The 22,297-nt window shown below is 42.8% G+C and overlaps 1 protein-coding gene across 9 annotated transcripts in view; it reads right to left on the bottom strand.

Annotated features, from left to right (window-relative positions):
- Positions 1-22,297, bottom strand: part of RB1CC1 (RB1 inducible coiled-coil 1) — a 666,167-nt gene that overhangs the window by 46,192 nt on the left and 597,678 nt on the right. For 6 of the 9 annotated variants that reach the window (XM_085605628.1, XM_085605627.1, XM_085605630.1 and 3 more), the window contains one exon: positions 18,036-18,172. In XM_085605628.1, coding sequence (XP_085461754.1) covers positions 18,036-18,172 — 137 coding nt within the window. The remainder of the gene's footprint in view (positions 1-18,035; positions 18,173-22,297) is intronic. The other 3 variants (XM_085605635.1, XM_085605634.1, XM_085605636.1) reach the window with 1 other exon arrangement.

Raw genomic sequence — 22,297 nt, 5'->3', positions numbered from 1 at the left:
GCTACATGCAAAGTGTGGCGAGTTCCCCCAAGACTTGTGTACCTTGGAGATTTATTAGGCCTTAGGCTAAACTGTTTTAGTGACAGAAGGGTGTGCACCCTTCATCTCCCCTGTACAAGTGTAGTAGGCTCCCCTGTTACACACCACTTTGCCTCATTTCACTCTTCCCAAACACAATCCCTCTCTCTGTCCCAACTTTTGCGCCCACCTCAGTCTATCAGACCTGGCCTTCCCATAAATGTTTCCTGAGGCAAGGATGTATTCCTGAATCGAACTGCACGACCCAGTGTGTAGCAATTGTATAGTTCTTCAATCCCTAGTGGCACAGCACCCAGGATAATGTGCTGCATGGCTAAACACTTAAAAGGTCCCAAAGGTGGGACCTATTGGCTATGCCAATGTTTGTTGTTAGTAGTGTTAAAGTACTTGCAACGCCACTACATAAGTGGGGGGAAATCATATATCATCCTCCCATAAGGGGTAAGAAGTGCTATATAAATGCCATTGGAAAACATATGCCTCTTTATAGAGATAGGCCTATGTGCCTTCCCAAGGGCTTCAAAGAACCTACAGCCTGAGTTTGATTTAGAGCAAGGGCATCACAGTCTTTCATCTTTCTGGTATAGATACAATGGGTAACACTACAGAACATTTGTGGTCCTGCCTAACTCTGGAAAACATAAATTATATATTTGTTAAATCAAAAAGACAAATTTAATAAAAACATAAAGTTATATCATGCTGTATACTACAACACAAAGAAAAGTTTCAAAAGTACTGAATGGCATACGTTAGTTTATTTTAATGCTATAGCCCTGTCCTCAACAGTACCTTAAATCTTCCTGAAAAGATGAACAGAGCTATGTCATGTTGTGGAGTAATGTTAGTCGTTCCGCATTAGGTGCATTCCAAAATATGTGTGACATGTACTGTTTAGGGGTTGTGGTCTGCAGTATTGTACCCTTAACTTCTGTTTCAAACTTTACAGTAAGGGTGTTTTAGTGACTATGGCCCTACAACTGGCATAGTTCCAACATGTGCACTAACTCCTGAAAAAGAACATATCGGAATTCCGAATTCTGCAACTAGTTCAACATATCTAGAAACTTGCGCAGGTAAGTTTGAGCATGTCAAACCTACTGAAATTTACTAAGGCAAAAAGGGACTGAAAATACCAAGATACAGGGACTGGTGTGTAAAGCTTCAAAAGCCAGCTGTTGTGCCCCATTTTTCTGGGCAAAATCATAACTGGTGTTATTTATCGCACCCAATAAATTCAGATCTTGTGTTGTTGGATTTTATCAGGTCTCATAAATATCGCCCTGTCCTCCGAGCTATTTATAATCTGGGCCCAAATAGAGTAATGTAGAGCACAGTACTGGGTTGTGCAGTCTGAATATGTATCGTTTTCAATGTCTGCTTGAGGAGAGTATGTGCATGCAATACTGCTTTTTCTGAAGGACCAAGGGTTCTTTTATGCTCTAATTATTCTGCATATGTTTATTTGCCTCAAATAAATGTGATCCTCATTTACAAAAGCAATTTTATTATGTGAATGTACATCCACTGGTCTAAATGAATAGTCTTTGGTGCAATTTTACATTCATAGGTGCGGATATACTTAGTGGGTTCAAACGTTCATTGCTTAGAATGAACGTAGAGTTGCTTTTCCCAATGCACATTCACTACAGAAAATACACATATGATTATGTTCAAGTTCACATGTAAAACATAGATTGCATTGTAGGGTGGTTGCTTTGTTATATAGCCATTTACCCTGAGGAAGCGCAAAAGCATTTCTTGGTGGATGGGCAGATAGCTACTCCATAGGTTGTTCTTCGTTTGATGGGTGTTCGTTTATAGTGTGATTTGGATAGAACCAATATTGGTGTCAAACCTAAGGAACTGTGGAGTGGTTCTGTAGTGATTTGGCACATATCTAGCAGTGCTTCAATGTAGAGTTTTGGGAAGATGAGTGTGACATATAGTTGTTAACGCTAATACATACCATTGTTGTGTCTGATTGGTATTGGCTTATAGTCTAAACCAGAGGAAGTCATTTTGGTGTGGGGCATAATTACTGGAGGTGTCATCTTATCATATTGCAGATACACTTAATCTTTTGTGGTACCAAGAGAAATGAGGCTGTTAGACTTGGCATATTTGTAGTGGTTTCCCGACTTTTTGCCTCTACCTCCTGTATTTTTCATGCTGGGCTGAATTTCGTTTTTGCTGGCTTAGATGCTTTGGGCACTTTGCCACTGCTGATCAGCATCAAAGTGCAAGTGCTCCATGTGTAAATTGTTAATAGAATTGATTCTCCCTGATTGGCATAGCTGATTTACTGTTCATTCCCTATTAAAGTGCACTGAGTGTGCCAGGGCCTGTAAATCAAATGCTATTTGTAGGCCTGCAGCACTGATTGTGTGACTAACATGAGTAGCCCTGAAAAGTGTATGTGTGCAGTTTTAAAATTGCTGTTTCGACTTGGCAAGTGCACCCACTTGCTAGGCCCCTATGGTAGGCCCAAGGTACCCTCCTGGGCAGGGTGCCGTGTATGTGAAAGATAGGACATTTACTGGTGTGTGACATGTCCCGATAGTGAAATACTGCCTATTTGGTTTTTCACTATTGAAAGGTTATCTGTCCCCATAGGATAGAATGGGAGATATGTTGTAACATCTTCAGAGAAGTCAGAAAACCTGTCTCCGACACCGTCAGCAACACCGCAACCTGCACCGAGGCCAGAGACACCGCCGTGAAGTGCACAACGCACCACCCTGCCTGCACCGCAGCTCAGACACCCTTCAACCGCCGAGGGTGACTCAAGGAACTTGCTGACATCGCACCGGAACCGCTGCCTTAACGCCGACAAACCACCTTCCCCTGTCCTAGACTCGACATGTCGCCTCCTCGCGGATACGACTCCTAGCCTCCCTTGTGTCAGGCAGGGAACTGGCCTTGACCTTGGCACCGACACCTCAGCTCCATGACATCGTGCATCGTCATAGACTTCGTTTCCAAGGTACTTTTTGTTTGGGGGTCTTTGTGACTCTGTGCCCGATGCTGAGTTCATTGTGGTCCGCACCGTTCTTTGGATAAATTGCTGTCACGATGTCGTAATGGCCCCAGGTGGAGCCATTTGTTTTCTACAAGCTCTATTTTTGCAATAACTGTTCTAAAGTCACATCTTATTACCTGTATGTTGGATTTGTGTCGTTTTGGTCTTGCTGAGTTTAGATAAAGATACTTTCTTTTTTTAAACTGGTGTGGTGTTCATTTGTGGTGTTAGCGCTGTATTACCGTTTGTTTTGAGTACAAATACTTTACACATTGCCTTTGGGATAAGCCTGTCCGCTCATGCTAAGCTACCAGTGGGATGAGCAGGGGTTAACTAAAGTGTGTATCTCCCTCATCCTGACTAGAAGCAAGGATCCCTATTTGTACAAAGATACCTACCCCTGCCAACTGGAGACCCCCATATCTAACAGAGTCATGTTAATTTCTACCATGAATAGAGATGTGTGCCTTCTTGAAAGGCAGATCAATTGGTTTGGGGGCTAATTTTGAGGGGAGGTTTCAGTCTGCATGTATCACCAACGATTTATTGAGATTCCCCTGTGGGCAGTGAAAAATTATTTGAAGGAGAAGCACATAGGTCATGAGACTGAAGAGTTCGAGTAGTGTGGAGACCTAGGTGTGGGTGTAGTAGTCTTGTTGCAGCTTTTTTGTAGTCTTCTGAGCAGGCAGAGTGATGCGTCCAAATAAAATCTGTTTGCATTCTCCAGTTAATAGCAAATCAGGCAGATGGAGACCTTTCTGTGGGAAACCTAAATGTGAAAAAATGTTCCATGGAGTCGACAAGGTTCGAGAAGGTTATTTCAATAACTCTGTTCACTTGAAGGGCGACTGCTAGATGAAAATCCAGGAATGCTTTAAAGTGTCTTGAAAATGTTTTAATGTCTTTATTTTGTCAATTTCTACAGAACACAAAAACACAAAGAAAATGTTACTTCTCAACAGATCATGATATTAACTTTAGGTCGCTTACTCCCCCTAGAAAGGAAGGTGCATTAATAATGTTGGTCTTGTTTACCTTTTGCTCACTGCTCAATCTTCATTGGGTACTTTTCAGTCAGATTCATTATTCCCTCTCACTGGGCAAGTCCTCATCCTTTTTTTTATTAGCAATATTATCAATGTTCAGTGTCTTTTATAGCTGCCCCTTATTCGAAGTTAACCAGATCTGTCCCTTGGGTCTATAAATAACTGTTACCTGGTACATTGAATACAGTATTGATTATATCACCCTAGGATGCTAGGGCTTCAGCGCCTTTTAATCCCCTCTAGTATTTCTCATGAGGGACTCCTCTGCCAGGGCCTATTTTGTAATGTCTTTCATCAGGTTTTCACTTCATGCAGTCTGAAATTCGACCAATGCACTGGCATTCGACATTCTGCCAAGACTGATCCCAAAAGTGAAATTCTGTATCACATCCATCTTTTCTAGGCTTTGGGATTATTCCCATGTGACCTTTGGGATATTATCCACAGCTGTACACAGCCTCTCCACCACAATTTTTCAATAGTCCACACAAGACCATCTCATGTGTATGAAGGACGTTTCGTCTAACCACATCTTGGATATGCAGAGAAACTCTTCAGGTGAATACTCTCAATCATAAACGAGAAACTCTGCAGGTGTATCAACGTTATACAAGGTAACGTATTCAGGAAATGGAAGTTTGTCAAATGGAATCTAGCTTTGCATGATATTTTCTTAACCTGCAGGTAGATTGCTTCAAATGATTTATGTGTTAATGGTTCCTGAATGTCCTCACCCCCCCATTGCTGCACTACCTGCAATCATCGCATTTGTCTCTCCGCCTTCAAAGTCTTGTTAAATTGTGAAACCAGTGTATGACTCCTTTCTGAGTGAGAAATCACTTCAAGTGTTGATGATGACTCAATACACCCTTGGGAATCCTGTCCAGATCTCCCTGAATATCCTGGCCAACTTGGCATATTACAAAAACTAGCCTGGTTGCCCCTCAAATGCTTCCTGGTATCCCACACATATTATGAACATTTCCCCTGGATAAGGGCCACCCAGTGTGCATCACCCCTCCCTCCATTGTGTTACAGCCATATTGTGACTAATATATTGGAATTTTTTGCAAGGGCCAAATCTCCAGGTCTCTAGTAAATTGGGACCATTATAGGGCTCCTTCATTACTGCCTCCCATGCTCTCACTGCCTGCTGCACAATCTATGGATAACCAGTGTCGTTTCTTACTTCAGTTGATGTCATCATGGGAGAAGCAAGTTCCTGAGTTCAGATGGCAGTTGAATGCAAATTCTTTCATTTTCTACCTGTGAGGATTTTGGTTTTGGATCACTTGAGTTTCATGTGGGTGCTTAGCATCCATAGGTCCATGGCTTAGATGCAATGGTCTCTGCTGGAGCAGTGCAGGTCAAGATGTTTTTCTAGCTTCAGGATGACCTAGGTGTTGTCAGTTTAGTTTTAAAAAGTTAAATTGAAGGACTTGAGGAGTATGGTAATGGAGTGAGGTACTCAGCGAAGAGGAGTGGCAGGGTGATAGAACCTTGCAACACCCCAGAGTTGGTGCTGAAGGGGAGCTGGTGAGTATAGTGGCTTTAGCTGCTAAACAGTTAGGAGATTCAGTCTAAAATGATTTCTTACATAATAAGGTATTCTACAATCTGTAGTTGGGTGGAGCAATGGATAGCAAACAATCTCAGACGTGACTTGAGGCAACTCCATTCATGTCAGCTGTGGCCTTCAGAAGGAAATGAGGGTCTATATTTTTCCTCTGCCAGGATGGAAACTAATTTGGCAATTAGATGGAAGGTTGTTTTCTTTCAGAAATGTGAAGATTCAATTGAAAGCAGCTCTTTCAGTCAGCTTGCATAGGAACCTCTTATTGAGGATTGGTCGATATCAAGCTCAATCAGTTGGATCAAGGTTCTTCTTCTATATGATTGTCTTAATGTTAAGAGGTATGGAGGGCATCTAGGATGTCTCTGTTTAGGAAGTTGTTGGTGATGCTTCTCTCCTAGATAGTAGTGTTAGTGGGGAGTTGGACGTGTTTGAGAGCTCAAAATGGGCAAATGTCTGCTGGTGAACAAGCTAGAAGGCTCATCTTGAGTAGGTCCTTTAACTGGGTAGAGAAGAGTTAATTGATAGTTGCTGCAGTGTGTTATCAGGCAGTGTAGATTCTCTTGTATGTATGGTACTAGAATAAAGGCTGCCGGGTGACTTACTTCTGAGGTAATGCTCCAGTGTATCTGTTTTCATGACAGGATGGTCTGCAAGTGCATCACACAGGGCTTGGTAGTCGTTTAGGCCATGTGGCGAGCGTCTGAGAGGATCCTTAAAAATTGCTACCAGGAGCATTATGGATAGGTGCTCCAGTAGTGGTGACGGTCCTTTTGCCCCCTTTTAATGAACAATTATACATCCTTGTGTGATGCAGAAAGATGAGCTTGACTGTGTAGACATTTGACTTGTTCAGTTGATGTTCCAAGGTTCTGTTTTCAGTCATCAATGTCTTTACTTTTGTGTTGAGCCACAGTGCCTTTGGTCCAAGGTTCAGGCAAAAGAAGGTCTTGAGTGGTATACATCTGTCTGACCCTTTGTAAAGCCGTTTTTTCTTTTATGCATTTGGGATACTAAGGATGAGGTGATAGTGGATGAGGATAAAGCGTAGCTTGTTCTAATGTATGTAGAAAGTATATTGCTGCCTCATAGTGCTATGGGAGGGAGAAAGGAAGGGAGAATGTGAAAGATTAAGGAAGGAGTCTTGTGGATCTGCGCAGGTCTTCCCAAGATATTAGTATATCCATGGGAAGAACAACAGTGTTTTACATGCAGCTGGTCATGCACACCAAGCCACAATGTAGGGAGCAAAGGAAACTTAAAACTAGTGAAGGCTGGACGGATCAGGAGATGGAATGAGTTTGATTTTATAGCCAAGGAGACAGTGGGAAGAATAGGGATGTTAGAGAGTCAATAATAGGGGCAGAGGTTCTCTGCCAGGTCAAAGAAATCCCCTGGGAGGCAGGACCTGCGCCCCCACTTCAAACTATCTGAAGGCATACCTTTTATGGGTCTCTCTGTTATAGTTACAATTAGCTGAAAAAGGGACAAGAGAGAAAGTGGGGGGGATTTATCTCACTACTGAATGGTTCTGGTGGTTGTTACCGCACAGTACCATCTAATTACTGGTGCGGAGGATGCACCACTCCACTACTGGTCAACGTGTAATCGAACCATGGTGAGCTCTTTAAAGTGCATGCAAATAGATCAACCAGGATGAAAAGACCAGCTGTCAGATCCAACCACATCTACAAAGACACAGCAGGGTTACTTCATCACAACTGAACTTCAACAAAAGACAGAAAATGAAAGTATCTATCAGAATGTAATCGAGAGAGGCAGCATCATTCGGATAGCACTTTTGTAACCCTTGAGAGGCCCAAAGGCACAGATATGGCAGGAATATTGCTTTTCAATTTTCAGAGTGCTTTAAATCCACTCATAACATAAGGCACTATTTAAATAGAAACAGAACAAAAAAAGTGTACATTCTGTCATCAGGGTATATCACCAATTCTAATGAATGCACAGGACTCCAAAGTTTTTTGGGGGTGCTGTAGGCCTCACTGTAGTGTGAAGTTTGTATGTATTTTTTCTTCCATAGAGGCTGTTTTGGTTTGACTGAATGACTAAAACCTGAGTTTGCACATCTCAAGTTTAGTTCCCTTTAGTTCCCTTTATCGATGTGCACTTTCTTAGCCCAGCATTCTATGTGATTCAAACTGTAAATATTAATTCCTGCTTTGATGATACCTGAATGATGACGTGACGCCCTCGCACGTAGAAAAACCCTAATTATAAAAGGGACCTTTGAGGTTGGAACAGGAAATTTATAAATCCAACCCAATATGAAAGTTTTCATACTGAAGAACCGCTGCACTAATTTGGCCGGTGATAAATACGCCTATGACAAAGGCAAGCACCACGTCAATTATCGGGGCCTACAAAGGGCGTTAATAAGATACATCCTACATTCTCTATCTCGACATTTGTGAGGAGGACGGAGGTATCTGCCCCAGACTCTCACTGCAATTCCACGTCCTTGAATGCCTGTGCGGCCTCTTTCAATCAGCAAGAGGTGTTTTTAACAGTTCCAGTTTTAATCAGTTTGTCTTTGAGAGTTACAATTAAAGTCTTGATAAAGATGGTATTATAAGACTTCCATCGAAATGCGTCGACGCCCCTCATGAAACACACAATCCGTGAAGAGACTGGGACCACTGAGTAATTATCAACATTATAGTACCGGGTTTCAGCCCGAAAAATTAAGAAATCACGGATGTGTGCTATTTCAATGACATATTTGTTTGTCTGTTATGTGTACTCTCTTTTAACTTGTAATGTGTTTTTATGTGCATGTAAAGAAAGTGTTATAATATGTTCACAACATGTTGATTATTCTGAATCAATTCCAAATGCTATTAGAAAAAACTGTATAATTGACTATCCACACACTTTTAGATCTGTGTATTATATGATCTTTTTAAAAAATAAATTGATTTATACTTTTTCATAAAAATGTTGTCCATATTGTCAACATTGGGTATATGATTATACTTCCCTTATACGTATGATGTGAACTTGAATGAGTGAGATCTAGATGTACTTTAGTGCATAGAGTTAATACTCTTTAGAGTCCGTAAATACAGTCCACAGGAAACTTATTTTGACAATTGTATAGTACCCTATTCCTTTGGCGTAAAGGGGTTCCTCTCATTTTTTTTTTACAAATACTATAAGCAGATCACTCCATAGATGGTATTTGTTTGAGCAGCTGCGTCTATACTCACCCGTCGCACCTACAAATATGAGCAAATGCAGCTACATGCTTGTTTGTGACACAATTTAAGCAATTTCAGATATGTTCACCCAACAAAACAGTTCAAACATAGGCAAGGACTGCATTCACATACTTCTCTCTTTTAATTTGAATCTAATGCTTAGACCTAGCTCTCACTCGTTTTGTCTTCAAATTCACGCAGAGGCAAAGCAATACAAATATAACTGGTCCTGACGCATGACATCAAACACACCTCATGTAGGCCACACAACAAACGTACTGTTCCATTGATAGCACTCAATAGAGTAGTGTTTAAATACTTCGCAAGTGCGCTTTGGTGCTTCATTAGGAGTAAGAAGCACTGTATAAATGCAACCACAATACAAATCAAAATACTTGAACCTTACAGCACTGTGAGGCCATATTAATGCCAATACAGAGCTAGCCATATTGCCACTGGTGTAACCTACCCATAAGCTATCCTATCCATAAGCTTTCCATAAACGTACAGGGGCTGATTTGCAAAGGTAAACTTGCATGTTTTGTGTAAATTTATACGTTTTCAGTATTCACAAAACTGCATTTAATGGTAAGTTTAGGACTGTCGAGACTCTGCAGTTGGGGCGGAGAGCTCCAAATTTAAAACACAGGCCTGTTCTATCTTTTTATGTGCCAATGTGCCTGCCCAGATGGAGGAGTCTTCGCAGTCGGAAATTTACCATTAAAATGCAGTTTTGTGAATACTGAAAAATTGTTAACATACAATCTCTCTGGAGCTGAGACAAATGGAGGACCTCCTCCCTTTCAGGAAGAGATTACAAACTTGGCTCTTTCCTAGCTTGTAATTGGTCACTTGCGTCTCCCGGAACACTAGTCTGATGGTTTACACTGTTGGTTCAGCGCCAGGATGCCGGTTATGTGATAGAGCGCTTTAATAAGTGTCATAAATAAATAAATAAATAAAACATGTCAGATTACCTTTGTGAATCAGGCCCACAGACTTTACTTAGACCCTGAATCGAAGTTGTGTTTTAAATTATATGTCAGGACCAAGAGGCGTTAATTAGGCTTTTCTTTCTTCGTTTTATTTAAAAGCAGACATATTAGAACACAACATTATAACAAACTAACTTCATTTCCCATAAAACCTAGGGAACATGAAGATGAAAAGTGTATCCAATGGGGATCTAGGATGTGCCTTTATCTATGTTAGTCCCCTCATTTCCCTTTCTTCGCTGCTCGCAGCCGTTGCAGAAGCGAAGTATTAGGACTCCGGATTCTCAGCCTGTATTTTGTTAATTTCTTGTCGATTTTGACAGTTGTTTTCCTTCTTCTACCTCGTATCAGCGGCCACAGTACTGCTTTGCCGCTCCTTTCGCAGCTGCTCTTCAGCATACATGCATTGCAGCGAGGCTTCCCTCACAAAGGGGCACACTGCAGTCCTCTGGCCACCAGAGGATACCCTTCAGATAACGCGCCTAGGCGCAAACGCTGTTCCTGGTCCCTGCGGAATAGAGGAACATCGGAATTTTCTGTTTCTGCCGAGTGCCTCTGTCCACAGCATCGCTGGTGACTGATATTGAGAGCCCCCACCGCCTAAAGTTCGATGCCCCTGGGGGTACGAAATAAAGTTCTGAGACAATTAACACCGGTTTCCATGACTGCAGGCACAACCCAGGTGGTGATTCTGCCCAGTGTAAAAAATCTGGCGTTTTTGTGTCTGCTAAGGTCTATGACCCTGGTGTGCTCACATGGCTGCTGGCCTTGATTATAGCACTCACCTACCATAACTTTTTGGGGTACTCCCAGCACAAATTAGCCCTCTACAGGTTACCCACCAGTGCCTCTGACCTGCACAGTATACCACCATACACATCTCATGGAGGCGTAAGATGACTGCTACACTAAGGAGGAGAAACTCTACTTCCCTGTCACAGATGAATTCTGTGATGAGGTAGACACCTCCATCCTTAAGGTGGTCGTCAAGAGGAAGCCATTAGTGCCTACAATCCCTCACACTGAGAGAAGACCTTCCTGGTCCTTCAGTCGCCCTACATTTAGGGATTCCCACTGCGCCCCACCCATCGAGAACCCGCACAAACACCTTCAAACTTGAAGTGGATCTGGATGCATTTTCCAGGCTCAAAAAGCGTTCTGGGTGAGGTACCTTTTCAACTCACTTCAGACATCCAGGACAGCCTGACGACCCATAATAGTGTCTCACCCCTGTCTTCCCCCGTCTCCCATACTGGATCTGACATGGATTCTGATCATGAACAGCCTTGGAGACCAGCGACCAGCCCTTCTGAAGGGCCAGGCCGCTCCACAGAGACACACAGTATCAATACCTAGACTTGATGGTAGCCTCATTTGCGGTAAAGTGTTGGACCAAAGAACAGCCAAAGTGTTGGGATCTAAAAATGGGCAATGTAGCGGGAGTTCGCTACATCAAGCATGGGGGGGGGTATTGGGGTACTTGTTCCAAAGCCCTTTCAGATCTGGCCAAGTACTTTTGGGAATATTGCCCAAATGTAGCAGATCTGAGTCATGGCGGAACATCTACCGGGATCAGCCAAACAAGTTGCAGATTGGCAATCATGCCGCCTACGGGGGCTGAATTTATGGAAGCTGTTTCCGACCCTGTTCCTAGCTCTCTCAGAGCAGTGGGGTCTGTTCACTATCTACTTCTTTGCGTCCCAACTCGACCATCAACTTCCACTGTACTTCAGTTGGAGATCGGACCAGGTGCCGACAAATGTGCTCCACCAGGACTGGTCAGTGGAGAAGGGTTATGCCTTCCCACCCTTTGTTATGATAATGAGACAGGCGGCACAAGCACATAGACAGGAGACGGATTTGGTGGTGGTGACCCCGATGAGGAAGTCGCAAGTTTGGTTTCCAGCTCTGATGGAACTTTCATGGGATTTTCCAATCCGTCTACCCCAAGATCCATCTATCCTCAGAGATCCAAGAGGGAATCCCCATCATCTGGTGACGAACGGCACCCTCAAACTCATGGGGCGGAGGATTATAGGGCTTGTTGGCAAATGCCAGGATATTTGTGAAGCACTGCAGATCTCCTCTCTATGGGTTGACAGTACAGTCAAGAGCAAACAGTTGGATGGGTTGCGATGATTGGCTTGGTCCTAAAGTTTTGGGCAATCCTTGCCTTGGAGGAAATGGCCTACAGATTGATCAATACCCTTCGGTCAGCAATTCCTGCAGGACATGCTGTGTTGGCAGGTCTCCCTGTAGGGAAGCATCCCCAGGTCTGGAACTTGCTCAGGGGCATCCGCTTGTCCCTTCTTCCAGAGCCTAGATACTCGGTGCTCTAGCATGTCAATAAGGTCTTAAACCTTCCAGCCTAGCAAAAGTACCTCTAACAGACACAATTGTCAGCAAAGCTGGCCACTCTTTTGTGCCTCATCTCATGTTGGAAAATCTCTGCTGTCTGAGCCCTAAATATAAAAGGGCAGACTTTTACCCCGGATGGGGTGACTTTTTATGTTTCCAGACAAACAAAATGTAACTCACGCTTGATTTCTTAACCGGCTTTTCCGGATTCCCCGGGACTATGTGTGGTGTGCTGTATCAAGGCGTATAAGGCTCTGACAGAGGATCTTGGCCCCTATGGGGAGTCACCTGCTCACTGCCCTTCTGAAACCGTTTAGGGAGGTCCCTTCCCTTACCATTGCACAATGGGTTCGATGGACCATGCCAGTAACAAGCATTGACACAAAGGTATTTTGTGTGCATTCTACCAGAGGGGCTATGGCTTTGAAAGCTTTTGCTCTCAGAGTTTGTTTGGAGGACTTTTGAATAGGGCAGACTGGTCTTCGGATTTGACCTTTAAAAGGTTTTACTTCAAGCAATTTCCTGTACTGCAACTCTGGTGGTACATAAGCTGTAAACTAGCCTAATCCTCGCCTCCGGGTTCTGACATAGAATAACTAAATGCCCTACCTATTGCAAAGGACAGTTTCAATTCTATTAAGGACTCAGAGAGAAGAATAAGCCCATCCAATGTTACTTCACTGCTCACCCCAACAAACTGGCTCTGCTGAAGAGATGTAAGTAAACTGTTTATTATAGGTGGTATACACAATTTTCTGAATTGTCTTATTGTGACTTCTGGTTGAGGTTATGAAAACCTTTGTTTGATAGATGGTAAGGCTTTGACATTTGTCTTTTGCTGTGGTATGTCTAAGTGGATTAAATCTTGGCCTGCTGTTTATTACAGGATCGGAGGCTTCTAAACAGGAGTAAAATCATTCACATCCAGTTTATGTCACAGGAAGAAAGAGTAAAAGGAAGAGGGGACTAATATGGATAAAGGCACATCTTGGATCCCCACTGGATAAACTTTTCACCTTCATGTTCATTAGGTTTTATGGGAAATTAAGTTTGTTTGCAATAATGTTGTGTTCTAATATGGCTGCTGTGAAATAAAATGAAGAAAGAAAATCCTAGTCCTTGCCTCAGAGTCCTAAATAAAATTGAAACTTTTCTTTATGTTAGGTAGCACATTTTTCATTTTGATACAAGCACAAATGGATGTTTGTGCACAGATTAGAATTTTCAGTTGTCCACCGATTACCACTCTGCAAATTTCTCCTGACAGATTTTATCAGACAAAAGCGAGGAAATCTCAAGATAAAATGCTAAGACATAAACGCAGTACCCTTTGTGGCAAACAGCAATTCTTGTTAGTTAAGCACCAAAGTGTCTTCGGATGTATGTTGCACTTTATAAGTAACAACTCACCTGATATATTGTATGATTACGTTTTCAATATATTTAGAACATGCATCCAGACGCAAAAGGCATGGGTGGTGGCAATATTAGAAGCAATGCAGCAAAAATAGTGAGTTTTAGCTCTTGCCCTTTGGTAATGAAGCATTGTCACCTGAGGGATAGCTCAGGTGTCTGACACATGACCTATGGCTAAACTGAGATATAGCTCAGCTATTGGAAGCATGCACAAAAAACGTACGTCTTACCAGAGGCTTACCTATGCTGCATAAAGCAAAAACCTCTATGATCGGTTTCCAAGATTGTATCGTAAGACAGCAGTTGAAGTTGCTTTTACATATTTCTTGTGTAGTATTTTCTCCATGGTAGTGTCCCTGCAGAGGAAGTGCACCAGCACTGCTATTTCGTAGACATTGTATAGCTGTGCCCTGCCGCTTCAAACAAGTGTAGTATGTTAGCAAAGCGCTTATGAAACTTTATTCTGCTGTCAAACTAAGACTGGGTCTGTAAGCATACCTCTCATGTTGGGTATTATAGGCCACCAATTCAAAAAGCATTCCACAGTGAACACACTACTTTGGGCACCTCTTTTTTCAGTGTTACAATGAAACTGGTAAACATGTAGACTGTGTGGTTTCTTCTGTGTGCTCTATTCAGGGTTGTCTCTTTCTCTAGCTAGGGCTGCCTAGTTGCTATCATTAGTGTACATGTAGAGGAACAACTAATATCGAGAATCCAGTCATTTATCTCAAAGGAATTTTTTTAGAAGTTTGCAACAAATATTGCATTTTATAATGCACACTGCCTCGCAGGATTTAAAATCAACAATATTTTAATGGATTTCAAAATGTGTGCGCTGGGGGCTTCAGAACACAACTGAAAGCACGGTTGCTGTTATCATTCCATTTGCTATCAAGAGCCTACATTTCGGGTTTTTTATTGGCATGTTTGCAGGGCATTGCTCATCAGCCACACATTCTACATGTTCTGAAGCTTGGTGGAATACTTGCACCCTTTGCATAAATGAACACAATTTGTTGCAAACTTATTTCAAGGCCACTATATTTTTTGCTGGTTCTTTAGGTCTGTTGGCTTTGTGCATAGATGTGGCTCAGCCATCACATATGAAAACGGCTCAACGTGGTGTGCTAACAACTATTTAATATTGATTTAGGATAGTGCAGATTCTAGCCAGAGAAATTTACAGCAGGTTATATTGCAAAGTGGTTTGCAAACTCAATAGGTCAATCCCAGAAGGAAAGAAAGATGCATTAAGAATCAAACCTGTGACTTGCCAGTCACACATCTGGAATTCAGGAGCACTAACCTACTAAACTCAATATTCTGGGACCTGTATCTGTGTGCAGCCTCAAACAAGCAGATGTTGCAATGTCCTGATGAGCAGACAGAAAACATACCATTGAGCAACAGTCAGGCAGGAGCTGATTTCTAAAGATGGAATTAAATATATATTCCACAATCTCACTGCCGTTTCACAGAAGGAATTGGAAAAAGGGCAATAGTCTTGCAATAGCTGTGCAAAAACTGGTTTGAAAGTTCTTAATAGTAAAATCTGAAATAGCTGCTTTTTAGTTCTCATATCACTCATTCCCTTTTTTTAAAGAGTTCTGTCAATAACCAATCAACACTGTTAAATGTATTAAGGCAGGTTTGTTGTTTTCTTTTCTAGCATTGGTTTTAATGAGAGCTCCACTTCATTGCTTGAAGTGTGAGCCCCGCCCTACATTGGTTGACATGTTTGCCGCCCTGGAGTTTCGGGTCTAGTTGTGCCACTGATCATTCTTGATACTCTACCGTTCTTCTGAGGCCTGTTTACCACATTCTCACCAAATGTTTATCTTTCTTCCTTATCTGCCTTTACTTTCATATGGATTTGATCTCTTGCTTAGTGCCCTAGGGCACCTCTTTGGCATATCTCAACCTCATAATATTCTTCCAGCCACATCACTAGTCCATAACATGTTTCCAGTCAGAGAGCACACGGAAAGACTGTTTTTGATACCGGCCACGTATTACTCAACCAAACACAATGCAACCTGGGTACTACATTCAGGGGGGGCAGCAGTTATGCAAAAGTTCAATCATCATACCTCTGGACGCCTAAACTATTCGGAAATTCCTTTATTTACCAGACTGAGTAAAAGAACAAGCTTTTGAAAATATTGAACAAAGTACACAAGTGTAATTTTGAAATAGGGTAAGTGACCTAAGAGGAAAAGGTTACGTTTTGAAACAAAGAAAATATCAGGAGTACAGTCCTGTGAATGATTCGAATGCGGACAGGGGCGTCAGCCATTCATGAACTGCGTCCTTCGGCTATTTATAGAGCACTTGGATTGTTTTACCAATCACAAGACTGGGAAGCCTGCACACTTCAAAAAGAGATCTATATAGGAATCAATGAGTGTGCATGAGAGGGTCTGTTTTTAAAGCTTTGGGTACATTCCCTTTGGTTGACATCTATTTAAGGGTGTTACGTGCAAAAAAAAAAAAGGCGTTCAGGCATATCTTTCAACAAAGAGTACTCAATTAGACTCCTGTTGGCGCAACCATAGAAACTCTAAAGCGCATAATTTTTTTGCGCCTTTTGCAATAAATGTGTAGACAATACCAACTAAGAAAATCTGTGAATATTTGATCTTAGTAGAAAGGGACGGCTAAATATCACTGGCTTGTTTTACTTTGTGTGAGAAGTACAATTGAGTAAGGCACAACTCTACTAAAAAAACACTAATGCTCATATTCCACATAAGATCTTTGGCAACAAACCATATATCCAAGTTGGGGGAAAAAGACGCAGTATACAAGTAGAAATGCGTAGATAACAGCTAACTCAGTGAATATGGCCAGGTACTACCTACACCCCCTCCTCCCCACTCAAGACCCGTGACAGGCGAGGAGTTTTTGGATGCGGGGGCGTAACAGCCCCCGGACGTATTTATTAAACAAAGATTAATAAACATTTATCAAAATTATAATATTTACATACTGTAGCAGAAAATATACTTTACACTGATTGCAATTGATAAGTACAGATGTCAGATGACTAACCTTAACATAATTCTAATACAAAGGTTTCCTATCCATATCTAAACATATCTTTAATAATCATTACAATCTCTATTTTCTGCGTACCTAATAGAGCCTACGGCAAGGTCACTAACTGGTGTCAGATCCTTATCAATTTCTAACCACGCCCTCCAGCCGGTGTGCGCATGCGCAGAGGGCCCGTTCACCGTGAGGGTAATTCCGCCCCCCCCCCAGTTACCCCCATACGCTCGTACCTGATCTCCATAAAGGGGCCCTTGCAGCTGTGTGCCATTTACTGGCGCCGTTGTGCACGTGCGGGATGGCCAACCAGCCTAGAGAAAGCGTGACTCCCTTCTCCTCCGCACCCAACTGCCCCTGGAGTTCTAGGAGAGACCACTTGTCCCTCCCACTTGGGCGACCCGATTTGGGAATGGCGCCGCCCTCTAAGGACCTTAAATTTACTGCTCACACAATCATGACCTCACCGCCTGACCAAGTTTACTTATAAATACGACGATTGAAGACCTGTGGATGAACAAATTAGCACTTCTACACAACCTTGACAATTATCTCACCATCCAACAACTACTAACATCATAATAGTCCCTAAATAACACACTTAAAACCTATTTGCTTATAGGGGATGGTGGGTGGGAAATCACAAGTTAAAGCCTCCTAGCGAGGCTTTGGGGCAATCTGGGGAGCCAGGAGCAAAGAGGCAGATTCCTGAGCTCCCCAGACCTTTATAGCCCTTGATGGTCCGGCCAGTGCTACTGGCCGGACGTTGCCCCTTCACGCGACCCGGAAGGGATTCCAATCACTTCCGGGTCGCGCCTTGAGGCCAGGACCTATGGGGGAAGGAGGCGCGCCTGCCGCGTCACGAATGTGCGCGAGAGGCACGCCTCCTGTTCCAGAGGAGGGGTCGGCTTGACCGCCATACCTTTAGCGTGGCCGATGCCGGCCCCGCCGTTCTAGAACACAGGTTTGAATCTCGACCGTGTTGTATCAGGCTTTCAACCTCGCGAGAATCAGTTTTATTGAGTTGACAACTATTTTTAAGGGCCTGAAAACAGGACCTGACTTATATAGTGCATGTGATAAATAACATAGGGCCACTGAATCTTTATGTGGATGCATGTTTGAGGCACTAAGCGCTCCTCTTCAAAGACTCATGTGCGAAGGACTTTAAGAGCGTTTTAAATTGAACTTTCTCATGTATGTACTTAACTCAATATCTGAAGTGTATTCCAATTCACCATCACCATATAATACACCATATAATAATCCTTCACAGAACAATATCTTATTAAAATAGCTAGCCTCGACACTTACCGCACTCACCTGGTTTGAGATCCAGCACAGCAAGAGACTCCGAATGCAGGAAGTACAAGGTTGGACTAACAGTAAATAGCACATAATTGTCATGACGTTCATCCAAGATAATGAGCACGAGATCACCAACCTGGAAGCTGAAAGAAAACAAAATCAACCTTAATTAAGGAACACGGATACTCAGACACTGCTGCGTGCCCAAACACGCCTGAACGCTCAGGACGCCAGCTATTTCATACAAAAATTAAATGTGAACAATGTCCCACATAACCAGATTTACAGACACTCGACATTATCGTATTCTCACTAATAGAACAGCGTTGCACATTCTGAGTCTCGCTGCAGTCTCTCAAACAAATAAATCCGACCCTGTGACATCTTGACAATGTGACAGCATGGCAGTCCAGGCAGGCAGTGCCTGTAGCTCCATCCTTACTAGATGGGGCTATGGCCACCGTGATCTGGCGCTGGTTTGGCTGCCGGGCTACGGGTCTCCTCCAATGACCTAGACAGCTACGGGCTGAAACCTGGCGGGTGCTCCACTTCCAAGCCAGGGGGATCGTGTGAGTTCGGAGGGGGGAGGGGCAGGTACTACGTCAATTTTTACGAGAGCTACCGCTTCGCCAAACTCTAGTCTAAACCTACCCAGGTCCTATAAATGAATTGATGCAATGCATTACCAACGTGGATCTTTTGCCAAAAAGAACATTAAAGTATTTAGAGTGATATTTTCTGGCGTACACAATTCATAAAACTATGCAGATCCGTAATTAGAGCAAACAACGTTTTCAAAGACTCCGCAAAGGAGGTTTCAAATCAAAAGATTTTGCACAGACGAAGTCTTGCAATCAGTAAGTGCCTCCCTTGTAAAAGATTTACAGTCAAGACGTTTCCAGCATGTTAGTAGGGGTGGGCGGAATTTGCGAAAGAGACTTTCGCAAATTATCGCGAAAATGTTTAAAATCTCCGCAAACACGCGGAAATATCGCGAAGATGCGGAAGTTTTTTACCCGCCCGTTCGCGGTATTTTCTGCGTGTTCGCGGCTCGCCAACTTACCCATGCGGTTGCTTGCGGGTGCGGCCATCTTATTTTCACTCTTCTCGCGGTGGATGATCACGAGAAGAAAGACGTGATCGCGCGACGCATGACGTTACTGCGGGCGCGAACTGTCGCCAGACAGCGCAAATGGCTACCAACAATCCAACATCTTGTGGAGAACGCGACCGGATCGGGAAAACTTGTCGGCGAACGCGGGGATTCAGGTAAGGCGATCGCGCGCGCGCGAGAATGTATTATTTTACAGCGCGAGCAAGAACCAAATTATCGCTAAACTGCGGAATGTGGAAATTTTGACATTTTCGCGCTCTCCGCGGAACGCGAAAATGTCAAATTATCGCAATTTCCGCGAGCGGAACGGACATTTAGCCCAGGCCTACATGTTAGGCACCGTGATCGAAGGTTTGCAAAGGGGAATGCCAATTATTATATTAGATAGAAACAAGAGCCCGACTTCAAAGCTTGCTGAACTGACTGCCAATGAAACAATCTGGAACTGGTAGCAATGTGCTCACTTCATCACAACCATACAAGATAGGAAACAAAGAAACAAAAAGGTGCCGAGCATATTTTACTGTTTTTACAAATAATGACTAGTGTAGGCAGAAAGTCCCACATCGATTTGTTCGGACTTTAAAACATGTTTTATTCAGAGACATAACTAAAATTATTGCACCAGGTGCAGTGACACAGGGGACTAGGAATGAGAGTAGCCCACTGCAATCCGTTTATATCTGGCTTTCATTACCTGGCTGCGGTTAGAGGTCACTGTCTCCTTACTCAGGTTAGAGGTCACTGTCTCCTTACTCAGGTTAGAGGTCACTGTCTCCTTACTCACTTCACGAAACCTTGCTCCGTCAAGTTTGTTTTTCATGTCACGGGTGCAAATCCGTTAAAATCCACTTTCTCGCCATGCCCTGACCAGCAAACAGATACTGTTCGTATCAAGAGCTGCAATAGGCACGCTACTTACATTTGCGACTCTTCCATGGCTTGTCCTATAACCCCCATCCACTGCACCATGTACAAAAACCGAAGCAGGAGGACCTCGGCTAAGAAAGGATCTGCACATCCGGTAGCGACTGATCGAAATTTAGTCTAGCAGGGAAGAGATGGCAGGCTCTCAGCTCAAATAACACCTTGAGAGGACTGAGCCTATGCACATCCCTGTTCTATCCACGATTGCCTGCATCCCTGCTAGCTTTCCTCTCGAATTCACTTCCTTTTTTCTAAGTTTATACTAATGTCATGAGCTAGATGGGGAGGATGGAGAGTGGTCTGCAGAAGTGTTGCAATAGGACTCGAAGAGCAAGAGACACTACAGTGAACCACAGGCACTGGTAGGAAGGGTGTGGGGATGCTGCAGCATCCCCCCAAAAAACATGCTGGAGTTCTGAAGGTGAATGAGCAATAAAGATGCCTTTAAATGTTGTGTTTATTCGTCCTATTTTCCTTGCGTTCAACTGCAAAGGTCAGGGTATCTCTTCTGACAAATTGCTGCTTATTCTTTTAAAAATGAAGCTGGCGTTCACTTTTCTGTCTCTGACTGAAAAGTGAGAGGATTTTGGGAAAGTGACCTAAGTGACAGCTTGCTGAGGGCACAGGAAGTAAAAAGAAAAGCTGTACGATGTAATTTACACCAACATTTAAATGACTGTAAACTATACAGGTTTCAAAATTTCAGCAATTAGGAAAGCACAAATAAAGCACGTTTTGGTTATTCTGAAAAGTGATGGAGATTTTAATAAGATCAAAATAAATCGAGACACTTAGTGATGTTCAAATGATTAATATGTGCTTAAACTTGATTTCCATACATCGTTTGTGCGCTATATAGTTTTATCAGTAAAAATGCATGTCTGTACAACAAAAAGAAACAAGCATTGGAAATGCAATATGTCTCGCATTTGTCTGAGCTACAGCTATTGGCATTGTAAATGACAAATAGCTTTACTTGTGTGTTATGCAGTTTATGCATGTGGTGTGTAGTGGAGTTATGTGGGTTGGATTTGATTCGTTGTGGAACTGTGTGGCGTGGAGTTGTGTTGAATTTTTTAGTGGAATTATGTGGCATGGTTTGCTAGTGAATTACATGGATAGAAATTATGCGGTATTGATTGAATTGGAATTATGTAGAGTGGCATTGTGTGTTATGGTCTGTAATTATGTGGAATGGTATTTTGTGTTGTGGAGTGATATGTAGTGGAGCTTAATTATGTGGTGTGCTGCTGAATTTTGTGGTATGATGTGGAAGTGTGTGGTGTGGACTGGATGTATGTGTTGTGTTAAGTTGTATTCTGTGGTTTGGTATTGAATTATGTGGTGTGGACTGGAAATGTGTGGAGTTGAATTGTGTGGAATGGAACTGCGTGGCTACCTTTACCTATGTGAGTGCAGGGAGGGAAGTATGCCTATGTGAATATAGTGTGACTGTGACTACAGGATGAGATGTGCTTGGTTGCGTGCAAGCTGAATGTCAGAGTAGAAGCTTTGCTGTGTCTTTGTGAGTTTGTAGTGAACAGGGTGCTTGCAGTGTGAATGTCTACTGTTTTCGTCAGTGTAGGGTAATCGAAGAAAAGAAACAAGGCATTTTTACAAGATTTAAAACCAATGCACACTTGAAAGCACAGAGGGCTGGCATGAAAACACAAATACGAATTCATTACTCAGCCTCTTTTCTACTCCATCAAAGCAAAGAAATGGAGACAACAAGTTTAGACGTGGCAATCGCCAAATCTATCTGAAAACTAAACTATTGTGTCCTCTCACGAAAGGGTGTATTTAGTAAAAGCCTCACAGTGTCAGTCCCAGGAAAATTAAAGGAGGAGCACCCAGACCTGTCGAAGTGCTTTCGTCTTTCTAAACAACTCTGCTGATCCCGCCATTCTGTTTCTATCTGTACTCTTTTCAAAGAGGTGAGCATGTTTAACTTTTTTTGTCCTTTGAGATTTTTTTCCATTGCACTACTTAAGTCTATTGAACTTTAATGTACGTTTTTATAGGTGAGATTTCAACTAGAAGTTTAATCTTTCTACAAAGCTGTTAATGGGAGATTGATATTGGCTCGCAAAGTAGATGAGAAAGAAACAAGGACAGCAGCCCTCTGAAACACTGCTCCTGCTGGCTGTACTCGCACTGCATGTGAATCTCCCCCTTTACAGCACTGTGTAAGAAGCTCAGAAAGGGATGCGTTGGATGGAACCTT

This window comes from Triturus cristatus, chromosome 5_1 (genome assembly GCF_964204655.1).
Source record: "Triturus cristatus chromosome 5_1, aTriCri1.1, whole genome shotgun sequence".
NCBI classification, from domain to species: Eukaryota; Metazoa; Chordata; class Amphibia; order Caudata; family Salamandridae; genus Triturus; species Triturus cristatus.
The sequence above is the reverse complement of the archived record's forward strand: the minus strand, read 5'-3'. Positions and strand labels throughout refer to the sequence as shown.